The 23,786-nt window shown below is 36.6% G+C and overlaps 2 protein-coding genes, 1 non-coding gene and 1 pseudogene across 3 annotated transcripts in view; all 4 read right to left on the bottom strand.

Annotated features, from left to right (window-relative positions):
* The window catches only part of LOC111476788 (indole-3-acetate O-methyltransferase 1-like), a 3,393-nt gene extending 1,187 nt beyond the window's left edge, over nucleotides 1-2,206 (bottom strand). Inside the window, exons 1-2 of the mRNA XM_023120594.1 lie at nucleotides 1,518-2,206; nucleotides 711-986 (exon numbers count right to left, since the gene is read on the bottom strand). Coding sequence (XP_022976362.1) covers nucleotides 711-986; nucleotides 1,518-2,045 — 804 coding nt within the window. The 5' untranslated portion in view covers nucleotides 2,046-2,206. The remainder of the gene's footprint in view (nucleotides 1-710; nucleotides 987-1,517) is intronic.
* Nucleotides 2,207-13,468: 11,262 nt separating this feature from the next.
* LOC111476787 lies at nucleotides 13,469-19,790 on the bottom strand (annotated as a pseudogene).
* A 594-nt stretch (nucleotides 19,791-20,384) lies between these two features.
* The window catches only part of LOC111476791 (serine/threonine-protein phosphatase PP-X isozyme 2), a 6,440-nt gene continuing 3,038 nt past the window's right edge, over nucleotides 20,385-23,786 (bottom strand). The window contains exons 3-8 of the mRNA XM_023120598.1: nucleotides 22,935-22,997; nucleotides 22,778-22,863; nucleotides 22,476-22,551; nucleotides 22,109-22,377; nucleotides 21,955-22,033; nucleotides 20,385-20,920 (exon numbers count right to left, since the gene is read on the bottom strand). Coding sequence (XP_022976366.1) covers nucleotides 20,870-20,920; nucleotides 21,955-22,033; nucleotides 22,109-22,377; nucleotides 22,476-22,551; nucleotides 22,778-22,863; nucleotides 22,935-22,997 — 624 coding nt within the window. The 3' untranslated portion in view covers nucleotides 20,385-20,869. The remainder of the gene's footprint in view (nucleotides 20,921-21,954; nucleotides 22,034-22,108; nucleotides 22,378-22,475; nucleotides 22,552-22,777; nucleotides 22,864-22,934; nucleotides 22,998-23,786) is intronic.
* LOC111477346 lies at nucleotides 23,066-23,211 on the bottom strand. Its single transcript, XR_002717266.1, has one exon. It is a non-coding gene; the product is annotated as a U6atac minor spliceosomal RNA (small nuclear RNA).

The raw sequence follows: 23,786 nt of genomic DNA, 5'->3' as shown, positions 1-23,786 counted from the left end.
TTTTTTTTTTTTTTTTTTTTTGCTTTTTTGGTCTGCTAAAGGACAGATATGAACAAGTGGGTGGGGATATTTTTCAGTTGCATAAACGTACGAAATTTCTCAATCACACAAAATTAATCAACGGCTGTGATTATTCTGTCTAAAAAAACGTTTTTCTTTTTAATAATTCATTTTTGCATGAATTAAAAATAATAATAAAAAAAGTCAACATTTTTAGAAAGAAAAAAAAAAAGAATTAAATGACCCATTTATTTAAAAATAATATATATATTTTTAATAAAATTATTAAGTGCATGAGAATAAGCTAAAAATTACATATTTAAATTTTTTTAGGTTAAATTAAAATTTTAATTAATTTCGATTTGATTTCAATTTGGTCCTTAAGTTTACTATTAATTTCAGTTTGAGCCGTATATTTCTAAGAATTATAATTTAATTCCTATAATATTAAATGCGTTAAATTATAAATTTGGTTTTTACGATGTTAAAATTTAGTTTTTATAATTTGATATAATATTTAATTTCTCAAAATATAGGGATAATTTTTAATTTTTAAATTATAAAGACTAAATTCTAAATTTTCTCATATTAGGGACTAAATTGATAATTTAACCGTTTTTTAAAATAATTTTAAATAAAATTTATGCAAAAATCCAAAAAAAAAAAATAAAAAAGTTGGTATTAAAAAGAATTAAAATATATATTTGTACCTCTTGGACAAGATCATCCCAAGCATCCTGAAAGTGGGTCCCAAAGAGGAGACCGGCCCCACCTTGGTCGGTGGGGTCCAGTGAGGTCCGTCCCAAGCAGACAAGGAACATGGACCCACCTCTCTTCAGCTCGTGGGCCCTGGCCCACAGAAATCCGGCTAGGTCCGTCTGAAATTGCTTCCGGTAAGCCGCCGCCGCCGCCTCGTTTGCGCCGTGGATCGACACCCTCCCTCTGTTGTACGCCGTCGACCTCACATCTACCACGCTCTCCGGCACCTACGTGTCCGTGGGTCCCACAAACTCAGATTATATTAAATTATTATTATTTAAAAAAATGTTTTTTTTTGTTCAATTTTTAAAGTTTTTAAATTAAGAAATTAAAAAAGACTTAATATTTTTAAAATATTAATAAAAAAATATTATCAATAATAACGAAAAAGCTTACGTCAATACTCCTCGGGAATATTAAAATTAAATCCAACCAAAAACATATAGAAAAAGAAAGTCAATAGTTACAATTTATTATTATTTTTATTATTATATTTTTGTAAATTTCAACCGCCATGCATATGGCAAAAAAAAATAATAATAATAATAATAATTTAGAATCTCCAACAAAATATTCCATTGGAGAGTTTTTTTTAAATTAAAAATTATTAATAAAAATTATTATAATTCCGAGTACATTGACGTGATAATTGAAAATATTTAAAAATTGATTAGGTAAATAATTATTTTAAAATTTAAATGAATTGTAACTATAAATTATTTTTTATATTTAATTTAAAAAAACAAACAAATATTAACCTGAGAGAGCCAATGCAAGGAAAACGCGGAGTGAAAAACATCGATGGACCGAGCTGGGAACAGGCGGCGGTAGAAGGAGCCGGGAACGCCGGCGGCGAAGTAAGAGCGGTGGTTGTTGGCAGCGAGGCACTCCTCCATGCTGCCGCCGTAAGTGGCCAACGGGGGTAGGAGCTGGAAAAGGGTATTGAAGTCATTTCCGGGGAGATCGGAGAAAAAGGCAGAAAATTCCGGTGGGTCGAGGGCCAAGGCCTCAAAGCGCTTAACAATGTGCTTTATGATGACGTCGACGATGTAAATGGTGTTGCTGCCGCAGCTGCAGCCGAGATCCACCACCACAAAGGGGAGTTCCGGCGAGTTGAGATGAACTCCGTCTAATGTTTCTTTTAGAAGATGAAGGACTGATCTGGCATGTTGTGCTTGAGCTTGAGAATTGTTGGCATAGCTTGCTTCGCCTTTACCGCCTTTCATGCTTAGCATTCGCTCGAGTTTGATGTTCGAAACGATGACGTTGTCGCCCTTGGGAGCCATGGGAAAGGCGTTGTGCTTTTTATGGCCAAGCTTTGGAGAAGGAAAGAGTGTTTGTGAGAGGGTTTTATGGTGAGGGTGCTAAGTTAGTGATGAAAAATGGTTGGCTTAAGAGAGTTGGATATTTATAAAGAAGAAAAGGGGTAAAAATAATAACTTCTATTCTTTCCTTCCCTCAACCAATAAAAAGATCAGTAGATATCCATTTATGGAACCGAACAAGAAATTCTCGTTTAAATAAGAAATGAAGAGGGATCGGGGATGAAGATTAGATAATCCACCCTTGACCCACCAAAATTCCGGTGGGCTTGAGCTGGTACAACTGATATCAGAGTCAAACATTGGGCAATGTGATAGTGAGAACGTTGGGTCCTGAAGGAGGATGAACATCGAGCAGTGTGTTAGCAAGGACGTTGGGCCCCAAAGGAGGGTGGACACTAGGTAGTGTGCTTGTGAGGACGCTGGGCCTCGAAGAAGGGTGGACACCAGGTGGTGTGCTAGCTAGGACGCTGAGCCCGAAGAAGGATGAACACCAAACAGTGTGCCAGTGAGAACACGGGACCCCAAAGGGAGTGAATTATGAGATCTCACATCGGTTGAAGAGGAGAACGAACATTCTTTTTAAGGGTATTGAAACCTCTTTCTAGGAGACACATTTTAAAAACCTTGAAGGGAGCTTAGAAGGGAAAGCCAAAAGAGGACAATATTTGGTAGTAGTGGACTTTGGCTGTTACAATTGATATTAGAGCCAGACATTGGGCGGTGTGATAGCGAGGATGCTAGGCCCTGAAAGAGGGTAGACACTGAGCGATGTGATCATGAGGACGCTGGGTCTCGAACAAGGGTGGACACCAAGCGGTGTGCCAGCTAGGACGCTGGGCCTGAAGGACACTATACAGTGTGCCAGCGAGGATGCTGAACCCCAAAGATGGTGGATTATGAGATTTCACATCGGTTGGAGAGGGGGAACGAACATTCTTTATACCCGCTCAAATCTCAGCTTTGCTTCACTCTATTATTGATTTGTTATTATGTTTTCAATTTTTTTAGAAATATTAAAATTTTAAACTTATCCAATATAAAAATTATTTGAAATGGAAAATAAATTTCATACGGAAAATCTCCGCTAAATCCCAGAAAAATAAATAATTTTTTTTACGATAATTAGAATTGAAATAGGAGACAAGAACGGAGAAACCTAATAAAAAAAGTTTATATAAATGTATGGGCAGAAATGCAAATATATATAAATATTGGGGCTCACATGCATAAGATAAAAAAAATCCTAGATTTTCGCCGGATTTTAATATTATTAATTATCTAAGCTTAATTAATATTATTAACCCTAGTTTAGGCAGCTAATTCAAACTGAAAAAACAGAAATTAATCATCCAACTCAACTGTTTCTATAACAATATTTATATACATATGGTTGGTTAGTTATTATTTGTTAATCAAACTTAATCCAATAGGGAGTAGTGGCATGTATAATATTAAATTCAAATGTACAACCTCAAAAATTCCCATAGGTTAATCTACCGTAAAAATTAAATTACTGTCGGACCTTAGACGAGGTTTGTCTTCGCCAATCGAACTTTGCTTGGGTGGAATCCAAGTTTGTTCAACCACACACGTTGCCTACGCGTGCATGTTCAATCTTCTGCGACACATCCGACATGCCTCTATACTAGACCAAGTCATTCGGCTCGATCCCCATAGTTTAGTCATTCGGCCAAGGTCTCTCAATGCAACGTCACATCTCATCTTGTCATTTCGATCCCCATTGACATGTTTCATATGTCTTGACTCCATCTTGAGTCTAGAGATGTCGTTGGCCATCACAACTTATTCAGTCATGCCATCGAGAATGTGCCTGCGTGTGCCTCATCTCATCGAGACTTTCCGAACATCCATTCATCCATCCATCTGAGTTCTATCGAGACATCGGCCCTCTTGTATTCATGCTGTATCATTTACGAATACCTTGCCAGATAGCGGGTGTATGTAACAACCTCCAACACACGGGCTAGGACGCAATACCCGCACACCTGTATCACCTGGTACTGTCCTTGAAAAACCCATTTCAAAGGAAGTCGCCCGAGACACTCGTCTCAGCATGCTCACCCACACTGTTCACTTACGCCACAAGGCCTAGTGGTGGAGAGCTTATCCCCTATCACATATAACACAAATTACAATTTTTCAAATCTTACTTTCAAGAATCTCTTTCGAATCTCTTTGTCCCCGGTTTTTAAAACTTTCTTCTTGAACCGAAGTCAGAGGATCGAGACTACGTCACTTGGCCATAGGTGACACAAAAACGAATTAGCTTAACTCACTTGTTGCTTATAAGTAAGTGTCGCACTATCGTAAGAGTTTTTGAAGTGTTTTATATTTATTAAGATTAAATAAAAACATTTTTTTTTTTTCGTAATAAAATTATTAAATTCACTTTATACTATTAATTTTATTTAAATTTCGAAAATCCATTATTAATATCGTAATATAATGAGATAATTATTTAATTAAAGTATAATTATTACTGATTAAGCGCTTTATCTCTTACTCCATATTTCTTTTTTTAATATTTATTATTTGTATTTGTAATGATTTAATCTTTATAATTTCAAAAATATAACGTCACTGGTCACCGATAATCATTAAGAAAATAAAAAAAATTAATTAATTTAATTAAAATTAACAAAAATAATGCTTTTTTTTCACTTTTTAAATTTAAATTTAAAAAAATTAGCCATATTCTAATATCTAATTTTGTTGTAATTATGCAAAGAAACTTTAATTTAAAAAAAATTTAAAAAAATAGTATAAATTTATGTATTGAGTAATTAAGTTGATAATAATGTAAAATTTAATTATAAATTGATTAATATATGTAATTAAAGGGATAAATACTGAAGAACAGTCATTAATTACAAAGCAAGTTGATTAGTTTAACACAAATCATTGTGTTATTTGGAGTTATGAGTAATTATGTATTTTAAAGAGGATTAAAAAAATTAAAGTGTTCTAGCCTGACTATCTACAGCAATTCTATAATAATAGGTGTACAAATGATTGAGAGTTATTATTATTATTATTTTTTAATTATATAAAAATAGAGAGTTAATTTTGTTTTTATTTTTTAAATTAATTAAAATATTAGTTCCATCAAATGTATAATAAACCCTTAAAATTTTTGCAAATTTATTATTATTATTATTATATTCAATGATTAAGAAACAAACGGAGAGAATGACTGGTATATATGTTAGTGGTAGAGTTGAGTTGTTACAAATGGTATTAAAGTTAGTTAGTCGGTAGACGCTGAGCCTCTAAAGGAGTCGATTAGAGAGAGAAACGACACATTACTTATAAGGGTGTGAAAACATTTTTTCAGTATACTAAATAAAACAGAGATTTATTGATTAGTTATGATGCTATGATACATGAATGAATCGAGACCACATTCGAAAGAAAGCAATCTCGAGAATATAATGATTAAAATGACTTACAGGGGGAAGCATGAAAGTGGTGACAAAGTAAACTAAAAAGACTCGGGTTGGCTTAGACCATAATCTTCATCTTTAAAAGTAGTTAGGGGTGTTCGTGGGTTAATTTATTCAACAGAATCTAAACCGTACGAATTGAATTGGGTTGTTCGGATTTTTCGAATCATCAAATTTTTTTTTTTTAATTAGCTCGATAAAAATACTCGTTCTACCAGTAGTGCTAGTACTAATCAGTCGAGAGAGTCAAACTGAGTATAACTTATCCATCGAGAAGCGAATTTACAGATCGTTGGTTCCTCACACACGTCACGATTGTTGAACTAAGGTCGGGAATCGAAAAATAAAAATAAATAAAAATAAAACAATACACCAACCAAAGAGCAAAATAATTACATTCCAAATAGGGAAACAATAGAGTACTTCTCTTTCTCTTATTCTTAAATACATAGAATCATAAACCTTGGCATGCAATGTGGTTGACAACATTATTAAATGTAATGAATAAAAGTGTAATTTTATTTTATCCATATTTTTTAATATATGTCTTTCATTTTAATTAATTAATTAATTAATTAATTAATTAATTTTCTTCTTCTACCCAATAATTAAATTATTGAAGGATAATTATATGTCAATTATAATGTGTCAAAATACGTATTTGATTTGTAATAATTTTGTAGGTTTAAATGGATAAAGATTACAATCATTTTATACTTCCCATTTTTTAAAAAAATAAAATTTTAATTCAACGGTTCTAACCCGACCTTAAATTGTGAAGTGTATAGAGTCACAATCGCACTCTTACGAGACGTTTGTAGGTGATTGTGTGATACTCACTCTCACCATCGAGTGAGTCAACCAACTCGAAATCGTGTCGTCTCTAGTCTGATGACGTATGTACAAGCATCTGGTCTTGAATTAAGAAAAAGGTTCTAGAAAACGAGAGCAGAGATATTTTAGAAAGAGAAATGAAGAAAGCAATGTTATAGGCTATAAGCGAAAAAGACAACACAACGGCTTGGATAACATATAACTCTAGGTAGAAAGAATTGATAACTAGTTGCATCTTCCTATGATACATTTTCAGGTATTTCAGGTCTTAGGCGTAGATATGATTTTGTCGAAACGTCATACACTAGAAAATACAAGGAAACTATATATCATAAAAGTGGTAAACGAAAGTAATAAAGTGATACAATAAGGGGTTTTGACATGGAAAATTTCAAGTAGTCATAGACAACACGCTTTGGACAAACATGACCACGACATATAGCACTGATAGTTTAAGACTTGTTTACTGTTTTAAAAAAAACATATGTTTGAAAATAATCTTTCAGGTCAACAATCCTGAAAGATTAAACAACTAAGTCCATACGTAACATTATTTTTAATCTCGTTTTCCGTGGCTGACATAAATTTTATTTAACGGCTAAAAAAAGTGAAACATGATGCAATAGCCCCGTAAAATAATTGGTGGAAGGTATTAGGATTATACATGGGTTTGTTGGAGAAATGTTTTGAACCGAGTTAGTCGCGTTGGTGGCTCGAGCAATCCAAATAGAGTTCACAACACAATCGAACCCAACTCACCCACTATTTTCGTATCGGATTGTAAGGTTATTCTCCTTTAAAAAAAATCATACTTATCCATAATACATGTTACGTCAATAACTAAAATCTCATAAAATTCATCATTAACCTATGTTACAAATATCAAATACGCTTACTCTTTATAATAATCTTAAAATATATGTGGTCGAGTCAAGTTGTAGCCATATTTCTAGTTTGGTCGTGTTGACCCGACAAAAAAAGTCAATTTACGAATCAACCCGAATTTTCGATTTTCTGTAAATTTAACCGAGCTCAAACTGAAAAAAAGAATCTAACACAATCCAAATGGGTTAAATTCGACTGTGGGTTTTGGGGATTAACTTTTTGGTTGGTAAAAAAATCAAAGCCTACAAAAGGTAGGGATATAGCCAAGCATTTTTCGTATTAATATTTATCCTATAGATTTCAATTGGATGTAAATTAAATCAAGGTCGGTTTTAGTCTGTTATGTATGGTCCCCAGACTCACAGTTTTAAAACGCCTTCCTAATCGATTTTGGATCTCACTATCTACCCCTTTGGGGATCCAAAGTCTTCATTAGCTCTGATACCAATTACAAGAGTCCAAGCCCACCGCTAACAGATATTATTTACTTTAAATCGTTATGTATTATCATCAACCTCAATGTTTAAATCTTACTATCTACCCCTTCGGGGATCTAGAGTCCTCATTGGCTCTGATACCAATTACAATAGTCTAAGCTCACCGCTAGCAAATATTATTTATCTTCAACTGTTATGTACTATCATCAGCCTCAACCGTTATAAGGGATATTATTTATCTTCAACTGTTATGTATTATCATCAGCCTCAGTTTTAAAATGTGTACTAGGGAGAGGTTTCCACACAGTTATAAGGAATGTTTCGATCTCCTCTCCAACTGTAACGACCCAGATACACCACTAGCGGCTATTGTCCTCTTTGGGCTTTCCCTTTCAAGCTCCCCCTCAAGGCTTTAAAACACATGTGCTAGGGAAGGTTTCCACACCTTTGTAAATTGTGGTTTGTTCTCCTCCCCAACCAATGTGGGACAACACAATCCACCCCCTTCGGGGCCCAGCGTTCTCTCTGGCACTCTTTCCTTCCTCCAATCGATGTGGGACCACCCTCTTTGGAGTCCAGAGTCCTTACAGGCACACTGCCTCGTGTCTATCTCTTTTGGGAAACAGTGAAAAGACTGGCACATTGTCCGATGTCTGGCTTTGATATCATTTGTAACGACCTAGATCCACCGCTAGCAGATATTGTCCTCTTTGGGCTTTCCCTTTGGGGTTTCCCCTCAAAACTTTAAAACGCGTCTGCTAGGGGAAGGTTTCCACACCGTTAAAGATGGTGGTTTGTTCTCCTCTATGACACATCACACCAACCGTTGGATCTCTTAAGGAATTAAATATTTAAATTATATTAAATAAGATAAAATTAATAATTTAAAATGCTACAAAAATATATAGATGACATTTTGTAGTCCCTAAAGTTGAATATATTTAGACTTTAGTCTCTATGTGCTTTTTGAAGTCATTATTATCTCTATCCTCGAACTAAAGCTTAACTAAGTATTCATGTCGTAAATAAAAAGCATGGGAGACCTAACTGGGGGCAAGTTATTTCGTACCGAGTCCTAATCCATTTTTATCATGTTCTAATCCACATAATAATTAAGAACAACGTGGCTTATCATATTTTCACATGCCCTATGTCAGGTAATAGGAACGTCAATTACTAATGCCCTTAATCTTTAAAACACTTCATTTTTAGCTCTAAACTTCTTAAAGTCATTCGATTTTCTTTGTCTATAAGGTTAACTCACACGAACATGTATCATAAAACCACACAATCATCTATACTGGGATAATACGCAACGTGGGTTGCTACCATTCTTCAATATTACTCTTCAAAACTGTAACCCTAACCCTTTATCCTTGATTGCGAGAGGACGGTCCCAAATTTGACTTTTAAATCGTGAGACCAAAAAGTAAATACGAATAACTCCTAATTCTACTTTGTTTTTTCGTGTTCTGTCTACACCATCTAAGTGAACTATTTTTTATAAAAATACGTCAAAAATGAAAATTTTTAAACGATAGCAACGTATCTATAATAGAGCTACATAATTTAACCTAAACCGACCTACGATAATATCTATATATATATATATATATATATATATATATATATATGAAGTAAAGAGAAAAAAAGTGAGACGTTGGAGATCGTGTAGTCAATTGTGTTGAAATTGCACGCTATCCAACCATGAGTGGGAAAGAAACAGCCACCCATTTTTGTCAACATTCCAACCAAAAAAAATGTACCATTAATCTTGTCTTTTTTTCTCTCTCTAGAAGTCATCGCCGCCGTGATGGTCGCCGGAGCACGACATACTAGGCGGTGGTTGCCTCCTTTTCCTTCTCTCTCTACTTTTTAACTTTAACCACCTAATTAACTAACCTTTAACCTAAATCCGAGCTCATGGGTTACTCTAAATTTCACTTGTTCTCACTCGTTGCTTGAAAATATGATAAAAGAAATGACCTTGTAAGATCTCGTATTCTGATATCATGTTAAATTACCATTGAACCCATAGTAAATTTACTTTTTTTCTTTTAGGTAAAATTATGATCGACACAAGTCGAGGGAATGGTCCATAGACCGGGACCTCTAGCTGTTGTACATATGACACGATGTTCATAATTAGCCTCTTTAACTTTTATTATGATGGTCTGAGTATATTTTACAATTTATTACGAGGATGCACCTAACGAAAAAATACACGCATTATTTCTTCTTGTCTATCAAATCGACTTAACCACTGCCCTACATTCCACAAAATCGAGATGCTACGAGAGAATTGTGAGAAGATTATTGAACGAAAATGTGATCATCCCCAAATAATGGTTGGATATAGGTTTAAAATTTGCATGCTCGTTAGGTCTGCCTCGAAAAAAGGTCACGACCGACGCTAACCGACGTGGAATGGTCAAAAAGAAGATGCAAAAAGATGCATTGGGTTGGATCAATTCTTGTTTTTTCTTTGTACCCTTTTGTTGTTTTGCATGGTTTTTCAAATCTCTGCCGTCGTTGCAGATTTTCAGAGCTAAAAATGTAATGAGTGGTTGTTTTCAGGTGGGTTTTCCGGTCGGAGACTGACGGTTTTTTGCTTGAAAACTCTTCTTCACTACTAAAGGTGATGCAAGATGGAGGGACAAAGTTGTAGCCTTCTCTTACACACTAACCAACCCTAAAGTGTTTGACATTCATCATTGATTCGACGTCTGATGGCCCACGGTCGTCCATATAGGGCATAAAGACCATGTGGGTCTGTGTCACAATTGCACTCTTGTAGAGCAGGATAGCGATTCTGTAAGACTTGTTCTAACCCAGTGAATAAGTCAGTCGTGAGAAATCCAGAGTTTGTGGACAACGTCGACGTATGCTCGAGCCTCGAGTCACGTTTGAGAGAAATGTTTTAAAAAATGTGAGCGAGGAAATACGTGGAAAACAATTTAAAAGAAAGCAATGTTATAAACTAAAAACGAGTAGACAACAATAACAACTTTGATAGCATATAGTCCGAGATGGAAGAAGTGACAACTAGTCATATTCTCCTATAGTACATTTTGGGGCATTTTAGCCCTTGCGGGTGCATGATTTTGGTGAACGGTCATACACACCCATATTGACACAACATGAAATAGTAAAGATCTGTCTAAGATGAAAGTATGTAAAAGGGGTTTGGAACAGACATGCGGCCATAAACAACATGCATCAGACAAACATAATCGTGACAGATTACACATACAATAGAGCTTCTAACGAGATTGATTAAAAAAATTCAAAAATTATAATTTTTATAAAGAAATTAAGAATTTATAGGACATTTAAAAAAAAACAATTATATATTAGATTTACATTTTTTAAAAAAATTAAACTATACATCTATATTGGAAAATGACAAACTAAAAATTTTATTAAAAAAATAAATTTTTTTTTTTTTTTTCTCCTTTGACAAATTTGAGTAAATAAATATCCATTTATTTATTAATTATTGATTTATTAATTATTTAATGATTTTTATTTTAAATGCCTATAGGTTTGACATTATTTTGTACAAGACAAAACCTCTTTATTATGCATCCTTTTTTAGGAACACCATTCCTCAATTCCTTCATTCATACATATTATAACATTGCTTCTAAATTTAATTTAAATAAAAATAAATACCCTTTGGTTTGCTACTTTAACGACAACGATCCCGATTTTTTCTTCTTCATCGGATCGGGTAGAGACTAGAAGTCTGAAAAACCGATCGAGCAAAATAATTGAAAAGATAATTAAGTCTTGTCAGATTTTCCCGATTTACTATTATACCCTCTTTCGTCGTGTCGGTCTCGTTTGAGGATTATTTTAGTTTGATTCATTAAATTTTCATACAGGCATAGTGTGAAACACTTATTATATATTAAAGTTCTGAGAAACCGACGTGGGATTTCACAATTCACTCTCTTTGGGACTAGGGTCCTTGTGATGTTTTTGACTCTGATATCATTTGTAACAACTCAAGCTCACATCTCCAACCGATGTGAGATCTCACAATTCACCTCTTTTAGGGCGAGCGTACTCACGGTGTCTGACTCTAATACTATTCGTAATAGTCCAAGCTCACCTCTTCAACCGATATGGGATCTCACAATCCACCCCCTTTAGGGCCAGTGTTCTCACGATGTCTGGCTTTGATACCATTTGTAACAGCCCAAGTCCACCACTTAGTAGATATTGTCTGTTTTGGTCCGTTATATATTGTTGTTAGTCTCATGTTGTTTGTTAGGGAGAGGATTTCATACCCTTGTAAGGAATGTTTCGTTTCTCTCTCTAACTGATGTGGGATCTCACAATGAGTTGTTGTAACAACCCAAGTCCACCGCTAGTAGATATTGTCCGCTTTGGCCCATTACGTATCGTCCTCAACCTCACGGTTGTCTGTTGGAGAGAAGTTTCTATACCCTTATAAGGGATACTTCATCCCCTCTCAAATCGATATGAGATCTCACAATCAGAGTCATTGTAAAAGCTCAAGCCCACCTTTAGCATATATTGTCCACTTTAGCTCATTACGTATCGTCATCCGCCTCATAGTTTTAAAACACGTTTACTAGGGAGATGTTTCCACACCTAACGAATGTTTCGCTTCCCTCTCCAACCAATGTGTGATCTCACATATAAATTTTCACAAGTGAATCAATTTAGACTCTCCGTTCATGCATCAATTCTAACGTCCATTTTACTAATCCAATATTTGAAGAAGTCTACGTACGTATAAAAGACGTATAAAAGATGATGCATGAAATGAAATTTGAAGCAAAAGGTAGGGAAATTTCATTAAATTTATATAGGTGAGACTTCATTAAATTTGTATAGGGAGTTGTAGGGTTGTGTATTAAATTCAGAGCTTTTTTTTATTTTTTTATTTTTTCTTAATTGAAAAGCAAACATTTTAATTTTTTCTTTGACTTTATTTTTCCAATAAATTCGAGAATTAAATGTAATAATATATTGGTGTCCCATAAATAAAATAATAATTTAAAATTTTTTATTAATTATAGAATAATATGTTTTTAATTTTTCTCTTCTTTAAATCTCTCCATTTTTTTTAAATTATTTCGTCCCTTTTAAATAAATATATAAATTCATTTTTATTTTCAAAACGAAAATATATCGAGTGAAAGAGAAATACATAAATGAATTAAAATACCGACAAATGGGAGTAATTATGAGATTAATACAAAATAAAATTATTAATTATTATTTATATCAATAAAATATATCAATTTTCTAGATATAAAAAATTAATATAAGACAAGTTTGAGAGATACTAAATTAACATAAATTTTACGAAAACAAAACTTATAATTCATAAATTCTAATTAACCAACATTACTAAAGTACATACGTTATAATTACGTTGCCAACGTTTATAAAGTACATACGTTCTAACCATGACATAGAGTGCAACGGAAACGAGCACAAGCTTCTTCAACCTAATTATAATGGCCCAGGTTAGGTACAAGCTTCTTCAACTTAATTACGTTGACCCAAGTTAGGTACATTTCGGTCCATGACATGAGTGCAACGAAAACGAGCACAAACTTCTTCAACCTAATTACAATGGCCAGGTACATTTCGGTCCATGACATGAGTGCAACAAAAACGAGCACAAGTTTCTTCAACCTAATTACAATGGCCCAGGTCAAGTACATTGCCAACATTACAAAAATTTCACAATTCAATTTCTAGAAGTAGACCATGACATGAATGCAACAAAAACGAGCACAGGCTTCTTCAACCTAATTACAATGGCCCAGGTCAGGTCGGGTTAGGTTCGGCCAAGCTCGGGATTCTATTATGTACATGAGCTTATTTAGAATACACAAATAAATAGAGGCTTACTCTCTCATCTACTTTTGCTTCTACTACTATTCACATGATAGTTACAAGTTCTAACATGAGCAAAGATTTATTGTTCTAACTCGAGTAAACAAGACGACGACGACTGAATCCCTCACTTAAGGCGACATCGCTGCACATGATGATCATTGAAGAATTGAAAACCATTTTGGCGTCCTTGAGAGCTAATCCATGAAAACTCGGCAACGTGATTCCTTTCAAGAGATACAAGTCAACGAACGGCACCAAGACCGTTTTGAGCAAACCCGCTACGGTCGTCTGCAGAAATTTGAGACCAAAGAAAGTGATCTACCATGATAAGTATCCTAAGAATTGTTTTCTCAACAATTTGCACAAGAACTTCGAAACATATGACTTTACGTTGAATCTAGCGTTGAAATTTTTCGAACATTTACGGATCGTACTCGTACCTGAATTAGATAAAGGCGAATACGACCAATCTTGCTCCATTTCAAAGCTAATGTAAAGCCTTCCAAGCTAACATGACCAACCAAATTCTTCCCCAAGATTTTTGGAGAAAAAGAGACGATGACCTCCTAATTCAACAATCAGAACCAAAAGTCAGCAACAAACGATATCGACCCAAAAGTCTCGTTGCGAGAAATCGATCGACCACTTCCTATTATGCATGAGCGACAACTGACAACACTTACGGGATTCATTCAAATGCAATCACAAGCTTTTCAAGCAAAAACATGGCATGAGCTTACAATGAGATGCAAGCAACAGGTATAACTTCACCGTTATCTCGAACATTGATTATCATGTCAACGAGAATGGAGGCAGAGATATCTTTAGCTCGCAGTCTGAAGAACGGTGGAGACGAAGCGGAAATATTTACGACAATATCGTCATCTGGATACAGCCGGTAGAGTTGTGGAATAACCCACTTCCATGCCGAAGTGTTCAAAAGGTGCTGATCAGGAATTTGGTCCACAGTCCAGTGCATATAGTTTTCCTGGCCACATGAGAACTGTTAGTTCGAGCATTTCCTCGATTCGTCCGGAAGATAGACGTTATAGCCAATCGACCTTCACATCAAGAAGCTATAAAACAAAAGCTGAAGATTATGGCGCGGTCCGAGCAGCAAGCCATGCAAAAGCTCGGTATCACAGGGAGAAAAGAGAAAAGAACTTACTTCAAAGATAGCTTGTGAAGAAGAGTTGAGGACGGTTTCGTGTAGAGCGATCTTGATCATCTTAGCTGAATCTTTGCAGTAGACAGAATCTTCAGTATCTTCATGGAGACACTACAGGAAAAGAGCAGAACATTAGCCAAAGAAATGTGTACAAAAAATTTGGAGTCTTCTTGCACAAGAACTTACATGAAAGGGAACATATGAAACGGAGTTACGAACATTCAAATGTCGAGATTTTCCATCGTCGGAGTTTTCAGCTTCGACTTGGTTAAAAGGGCTGAGTAAACCATTGATTTTAAATTTGATGGAAGAAGAGGATAACACAGGGCTGTCCACAAAAGTGACATTTAGAACAGCAACATCAGCTATGGCGATTTCTTGTGGAAGCGACTGCAACAACGGGTCGAGCTTTGCTACCACGTCTTCTATTTTCTTGGAAATATTATCATCAATGGTCAACTCGATTTTCCGTTCAAAAGCATCGATCACCCTGAAGCAAGAAAATATATGCCCCAACTCGTTTACAAAAGAACAGAAGCAAAAAGATGATCTACTTGAAAAATTCTAAAGCTTTGGACGCTATATCGACCGACAAGTTAAATTTAAAGAGAAACTTTGAATCATATACTGGAAATCAACAGCCTCGACTAAGATACAATAACTATAAAACAAGGCGAACCAAGATATCCAGTTTCAAACCACAACAAGGTCAAAGAAGTTAAAAGCATAGTTATCGGTCGTGCACCCTTGGTAAAGCCACGACGCCCCGCCGTGTAAATGTATGGAGATATCTTCGACATTGCACCCACATTCTGAAAGAGTCAGCTCCAGAGCTCCATTTTGTTGATGTAAACCTATAGTTAGGCCTATATTCATACCATCAACCTAAAAGTCGAAATCGCTCGATAAGAATTCAATAATGATGAAAGGACATTGCAAGAGCTATAGGTTATAAGTTACTTCAAATTGAAATGCCAAGAACCTCTTAAATTTGAGCAATAAATTAGCAGAGCCATCTCTTCCACATTGAGAAGTTATTTTTTTCCCCCAATGAACCGTGCTGATTGTTCCATACCATAAAATCCCACCCTTGTGATAGGGGCACCTTGCTGGTAAGAGTTTGGGTAGGTCCTGTGTCCAAGATAGTATCCAAGATAGTAGGTAGGTTAATGTGAGATCCCACATCGATTGGAGAGAGGAACGAGTGTCAGCAAGGATGCTAGACCTTGAACGGGGGTGGATTGTGAGATCCCACATCGATTGGAGAGGGAAACGAGTGACAACAAGGACGCTGGTGTAATAACTCGTACAGCTGGCATTAACGACAGAAATATGAAAAGCAGGGTGGACAGAAAGAGGGTAGGTCTGCCACCTATCCCAAAACTTCTCTTTTTAACTCTGGTTGGTAAGAGACCAATAAATCAGAGGGAGGGGGTTGAACCAAGATGTTTGAAATCAGAGGGAAAATGCCAAGTACTCCGTAGGAGTCAAAGCAACCACACGGCAGAAAATACCAACGAGGCCATAAGCTGGCAAGGAAGTACCATTGCTTGAAAACAAAGTCAGACAATCAAGGGTCGAAGAAGAGGGAAAAAGGAACGTTGGCAAGTGTCGAACAAGCTGAAGAAGTGAAGGAAAGTCGAGGGGAGGAAGGAGCTGATCGCTGGATTTAACCAACCGTTAGACCAAATCGACCCACTATACCAAACCGCCCTGCCAAAACTGCACCGACCCTACCCGCCTAGTGACTCGAAAGTCAACACTGGCCCGACCCGACCCATCTAGCTGACTCCAACCCACTACCCAAATCAGACTCGAAAGTAAACATGATCCAAGGTTCAGAGACCCAATTCTAACAAATTTGCATCGTTTGACTCGATTTCTACCCAACTTCTATACTTTTGATATATTTTCTTAATGTAGGACCTAATTGAAGATCTTTGAAGAAATTGAAAATTTGTTGAAGACTGGGAACAATCTCGGGAAGCCTACAACAAGTAACCGCATTGAGCAAGTTTCTAAGAAATGCTGGTAGGAGTCGGTTTGGAGTATGGGCAAACGATCTGGTATCATACTTAGGAGTTTGGTTAACATTAGTTTCATGTGTGTTGTACTTCAATATCGTGAATGATTATACCTTGATTATAGTTAGGGTTATATATAGCTTCCACATGTGAAATTCTCTGATAGGCATTTGGGTTTATGTGTTTCCTAGGATGTCGAGGTAGATTGTTAATTCTTGATTTGCATGATGAGTATGATGTAAGCCTTGATACTTTGTTCGGCTTTGATTTGGGGCTTGGATAGCCCATTATTGCCCATTTGTGAATTGGACCATTTGTTATGTGCTAGATAGCGTGAATTATGAATTTCATAGATTATGAGTTACCGTCTCTTAGTTGTCACCTATAGTGGATATGGGTGGCCATAGTGAGCAGACTACTGTAGTACTACGTCAGGGGTGCCTAGTGCGGAGAGCCATGGCCTTTTACTGATCTAAACCCCACAGGGGTGTAAGACAGGTAGTTTATTGACCCAGCCCGACGGGGCGTAGTGGCAGGTAGTTATTGATTCTCAAGAATAGGTAAGTCAGGCACCACTAGGCAGAATCCACTGATTTGAGCTCAGTAGATAGTTAGGTATGGAATAAAATCCATATCAATGAGAATTCATAGGGTCTTCTTTTGAGACCAAAGTAGACTTTGCTAGAGATAGATTCGAGAACCTAGCAAAGATACCGTGAATAGGATTAAGTCCAATAAGAGCTTTTACAAGTAGGTTGCTTACGGAGTATTTTTATACTCATCCCATGTTATTGCTATTTTTTTCAGGTGTTAAGTAGACCGATGTCGGTGGCGAAAACGTGCGGAGCCGTGCGGCTGCAGTGGAGACCCTTAGATCGAGTCCTCTTTGTCCATGTCGTTTTTAATGTCATTTTGATGTTTATTTTGGGAAAACTTGTGCTATTTTGTAACTGATTTCTTTTGACGTGACTATGCGGATCCCTTAATGTTTTGAAACTATTTTGAATTTTAAATGCTTATTAGGTAACTATAATTTTCTTGTGTCTCCCATTTTATAAAATGGAAATATTGTAAGGCTTTTACCCTAGAGTCCACGTAGCGATTTGTGATTCGATGCGTCGGAGAGCGGTCATTACACCTGGGCCTTGAAAATGGTGGATTGTGAGATCTCACATCGGTTGGAGAGGGGAACGAAGCATTTTTTATAAGGGTGTGGAAACCTCTCCCTAGCAGACATGTTTTAAAAACCTTGAGGGGAAGCTCGAAAAGGAAAGCCCAAAGAGGACAATATTTATTAGCGGTGGGCTTGAGCTGTTACAAATGGTATCAGAGTTAGGTTCCGGGCGATGTACCAGCAAGGACGTTGTACCCCGAAAGAGGGTGGATTGGAGGGCCCCACATCAATTGTAGAAGGGAACAAGTGTCAGCAGGGACGTTGGGCCCCGAAGGGGAGTGGATTGTAAGATCCCACATCAGTTGGGGAGAAGAACGAAACATTCTTTATGAGGGTGTGGAAACCTCTCCCTAGTAGACATGTTTTAAAAACCTTGAGGAGAAGTTCGAAAGGGAAAGCCCAAAAAAGACAATATCTACTAGCGGTGGACTTGGGCCGTTACAGAACTAATTCTCAATGTCCCTTGGTTAGATCAAAAGACAATTCGTATCACAATCCTAGGGGTTCAAAAAGATAACTAGGGGTTCAAATAACGTTCCCAATTTCCAAAATTCAAGGGTTTTCATATCACAATCCCTACAACACACGCTCCAAAAACTATGGGTAGACATCAAATTCATGGCCAAGCATTGGAATAGACAGATATTGATCATATTCTAGATTTCCCTTTCTCTTTGGATAATAGGGGCGTTAGTGTCATCCTTTTTTCAGAAGACGATTGAGTGCCCCGTCTTTTGTTCCGTTCTCAAGTCCCTAAACTTATGAAGTCTCATTTCTGTAGTAGACCAATTTGTTAACATCCCTAAAGCCATTTTTTATCAACATAACGACATCAAGCTCTTGTTGCAGCCCAAGCTACTGAATCCAATGCTTTAATTTTGGTACCAACAAATTAAGAATGGTTTGTCCCTACTTGATCGTTCGTTATGTTCATGGCCTACCCCACCAATCCTACAAATCCAAAAGGGTCCATGAAGCCAGCTCCAAAAGACCACAAAGATCATAACACACAAAAGTTTCTATATGAGGCTTAAATATCTCACATCCAAATCACTTGGTAACACATGCATCAGACTATGTTCATACTTTTCAGCATCAATAAAGCAAATAGCGTTACAGAGTAGCTGAATTACCTGTACAGAGGCGTCTCCTTAATCAGAAATTTCAAACAGCCAAGTGTTGTAGGTATACTGCCATTTCATACTCATATCAGCAGTGGCCTTTGCAACAACTATATTGACACCCGTATCGCCGATCCGAATATGCGAGGATTCGACCTCGATGCTGCCGATGATTATGTCGGAAAGAACGATATGAACTTTGCCAATAAGAGCGATATTGACAGTCTTCTCAATATCGGGGAAACGAAGTGGAATGATGGTGGAAACTGCCTTGTCGATCAAGAAATCCTTGATGAAGTTAAGACCCTTTTGGGATATGACCATCGAAATGAAACCCTCTCCGCTGGAATTGAGATGGGAAGAGGTAGAAGCTACTAAAAGCAAGAACACTATGAACTTCAAAGCGGAACCCATATCGCGGAGAAGATGATTGTTCTCTCTGATTTGGAGTGAACTGCGGGAATTTGAAGTTACCCAAATGAAAATGTTGAGTGAAGATACAGAAATTTTAAGAAATTCTGATTTTGGGGTTTCTCAAATCTAGCTCCTCTCTGCACAAAATTTAACAAACTTAATTTAGCTTTAAATCAATCTAGCTCAGCGGATGACCTCTCCTGCCTTTGTATCCCATACCCGGGGCCATCCAACCCTAATCAACAACTGCTGCCTTTGTATCCCATACCCAGAGCCATCCAACCCCTATCAAAACCCTAATAACAAGAGCGGCACATCCCCTGAGGTACTTCTCAAAAAAATTCACACGTTAATCACACAACTACGTTTTAGAGTGTGAAAGAGGACGAGTGCAACCCTCAAATTTTGCGGAGAAGTCAACAATTTAACTTTAAAAGTTGTATCGATAGGACGACGTCTAATTGCTATTTAAATTTTTAATTTTGTGAACCATGAGTCATTAAAAACGGAGTTTAAAGAACTCCTTATATACCTCACGCATAATTAAAAATTTAACATTTTATTAGACGTAAAATTATTCAAATCTTTTGAAAATCTGAATCTTCAACTTCAATTCTTTTTGACGACAATATCAAATAGACATGCGGTCACGTTTCTTAGTTCATCCAGACAAATTCCAGAAATTCATGAACTAAACCAAGATATATACACACATATACATACATATATATACACATATACATACATATATACACACATACACATATATACACACATATACATACATACATACATATATATATATATATAGCAGAAAGCAATCGAAACTATTGAAACAGTTCAAAGAGAGAAGAGAATGGAGTGGGAAGATGGACTCAAAAGAGAGCAATCCATGAAGAATTTGGGTTCTGACTAAAATTTTGTCCCAAGTGGCAACAGAACCATATATTTTTGTTCTTTTTTTTCTTCTATAATTCAGACATCTCCCTCTCACAGAGTTCCCAAGATCAATGTCAACAAACTTATCCTTACCCCATGGAATACTGAGAGCACCTCCTTTTGGAAGACCCCATCATCATCATCATCATCATCAGGAGGCATCATTTGTTTGGAGGAATCTGCATTTTACATGACAATTTCTAATGCACTCATTACATGTAAACACATCAACAACAAATAACGGGTAAACCAGGAAACTAAACTCAAGCATCCTAAGTGATCACAGCTTTTTGCTGCTTAAGGAATATCCTTGTCCAATGGCATTGATTCCCATGGTTTCGTGAAACCGTCTGCACCATGCGACTGCAGAATTTGTCTATCGTTTTATCGGTTTGGAACATACACGAAATGATGAGCATTTATCTTCTTTGGTTGGATTTCAGAGGAAGTAATCTGGAGCGGGTTTCTTGGCTGGATTTCCTCTTGAATCCTGCAACGTATAAACAATCCAACACAATGTATGGTAATATCAACAAATGCAGAAAGATAAATTTCTCCAATTTCTATGGAAGTACTAAGTTCGGTAAAGAATAAGCAAAGAGTTTGTTTTCAATGTTAATTTTATAACAGTGGTTGAGTGACGCAAACTTGGCTAATGGTTATTAGCATTCAAATACTTATTTTGTAACAGGGTGTTGACATTACTTGCATTATGGGCGCACACCACTAACCTATGAGAAAAGGCTTATTCCACCCACTAAAGGAACGTTTGGGGCAAGGCGTTGTTTAGTTTGAGTTATTTAACCCTTGTTCCAGAGGTGCTGGCAGAGAAAAAGAAGAAAGGGAAAGAGAGAAAAAAAAGAAGAAAAAAAAGAAGAGAGAGAGGAAGAAGAAGAGAAACTTAAAGGAGAGATTTCCACACCCTTATAAAGAATGTTTCGATCTCTTCCCCAACCGATGTGGGATCTCACAATCTACCCCCCTTCGGACCCCAGCGTCCTTGCTGACACTCGTTCTCTTCTCCAACCGATGTGAGACCCCCAATCCACCCCCTTCGAGGCTCAGCCTCCTTGCTGGTATATCGCTCGGTGTCTGGTTCTAATACTATTTGTACGGCCCAAGCCCACCGCTAGCAGTCCTCTTTGGGTCTTCCCTTACGGGCTTCCCCTCAAGGTTTTTAAAACTTGTCTGCTAGGGAGAGGTTACCACACCTTTATAAATAATGTTTCGTTCTCCTCCCCAACCGATGTGGGATCTCACACATCTCCACCCTTAACCTTTCTCATTGCAAGCGAAACTGACGAGAATGCAAGTATAGGCATCCAATGAAAAGTGCATTACAAGTTACAACCCAATGACTATAAAACAAAAATGTCCAGGGGGTTGCATGGAAAAACTTTTTGGACCAAGGGTTGTGCATGGAAAGGTAATCCTGTATTACTCGGACTATATAACATTTGATACACAGCAACTATTGTGTACTCGAAAGGCGAGGTTCAGATATAATAAAAATCTTGACCATACCTGTGGAGCAGCATCAAAGACACAAAACTGTTTATTAAGGTTCTCATCCAGTTGAAGTATGGCAGCTACATTACCACATCTGAAACAGAATGAAGACTGTTATGAACCATTAGATTAGCACAAAATTGAGACGAAGTCGTTGAGGATAATGTACCTGTAACAATAATTAGGAGCAGACCAGACTGTAACTATCTGATTATTAAACATCCATTTGTATCCTTCCATTACCAACTGATGAGCTCGACAAATATAATCAATGTTATTCGTGTGGTTAAAAGAAGTAACTACGCTGCCACCAAACAGGAAACCGGCACCTCGAGGACTCAAACCCCAACCATCTACAATGTCTTCAGGATCAGACCACAGTAGGTCACACATGGCACCGTCATGAGGTACTTCTTGCTTTCGATCAATTATTCTAATCTGGATATAAATAAATGGCAGTATGCGGAGGACTGAGTTCAACCTTACATATATATATATATATATAAGAACGAGTGAGAGCAAGGAAGGATTCTAACCTGATCTAGTGTTGTCATGGCAGGAGAGAGACCACCATGGACGCTAAATATCTTGTTTTCAATAAGAGCCGAGAGACTGATGGATTCAGAAAGAAACAAATAAGCAATATAGGGGTCTTGACTAGTACTGCATTCATTAACTTTTTTTACACGCAATTCACCAACTCGCCAAACTAATTTCTTGTGGATTATATATAGATTCATGACTTCCAATTCATTTCCTCATACACTAAACAGTAACATGCCCTGTTTTATTCTCTCCCTCTCTCTGTGATAAATGATTAAATCTGAAATTTGCAAACCTCAAGTAATCAAAAATATCGGTACAGTATCTCCAAACATTCACAGAGCCATATTTGCGAAGGCACTCGTCATAAAATCCGTAAACCTGTAAAGAGAAAACAGAATATTAACCAAAAAAAAGTGTTTATCTAGGACAGTAAGATCAAGAAACTTAACCTGTGTGATTTGACGGCTTTCATGGTTCCCCCTGATGAGAGTTATCCGATCTGGATATCTCACCTGAAATAAAAAATAGTTCACTTTAGTTAGGCTAAAAACTAAAATAAATAGGGTGCGCTTTATGGACGAAAATACCATGCATGATATCATATTTTTATCTACAAACTGGTATTTGACATAAACCCCTTATCCGTATATGTTAAACAAGGAAGCCTGTAGACTGTTCCCAACCCTGTAAGAGGAGATGCCAACCAACTCTCCTTTAATCAAACACGTCATAAATATTTTATAAAGTAAATTGTTTGTAATACTAATACTGGCTTCTGGTCTTATTAAGTCACACCTAGTCCGAACACAGATGTTTCAGTGTCAGTAGCAATATAAAATCTGATGTTTTCCTTCAAAGGAAAATATCTGATCATAGCCACCAAAATCAATAAGGTGTGTTAGCGTGCTTTAAGAAAAGTCTTCAGGGATTGCAACCACATCATGTTTCATTATTCATTCTGATATAAGTTAGTAATGATATATAATGGAGGCCAAGGTTGATTCTTTCACTGCTGTGCATTGGGCTTCAAACAGCACCACTAACTAGCAATCCAAATAAACTCGTCCAATCGTTTGACATGCTTGGGGCAGTAGATCTGGGCTACTTTGCAGGAGCTTCCTGTTAAATGCCAGTCCATAGAAGCCAGTTTCCTGGCCACCCTTTGACAAATTGCAAAAAGAAATAGGCATTTTCTATCCCTAGTTTGAGTTGCCACTACCGATGTAAGTTCGGAACATCCCTCTTATTATAAAAAAAAAAAAAAAAAAAAAAAAAAAAAAAAAAAAAAAAAAAAAAAAAAA

This window comes from Cucurbita maxima, unplaced genomic scaffold (genome assembly GCF_002738345.1).
Source record: "Cucurbita maxima cultivar Rimu unplaced genomic scaffold, Cmax_1.0 Cma_Scf00003, whole genome shotgun sequence".
Classification (NCBI taxonomy): domain Eukaryota; kingdom Viridiplantae; phylum Streptophyta; class Magnoliopsida; order Cucurbitales; family Cucurbitaceae; genus Cucurbita; species Cucurbita maxima.
This window is presented reverse-complemented; position numbering and strand designations above follow the sequence as displayed.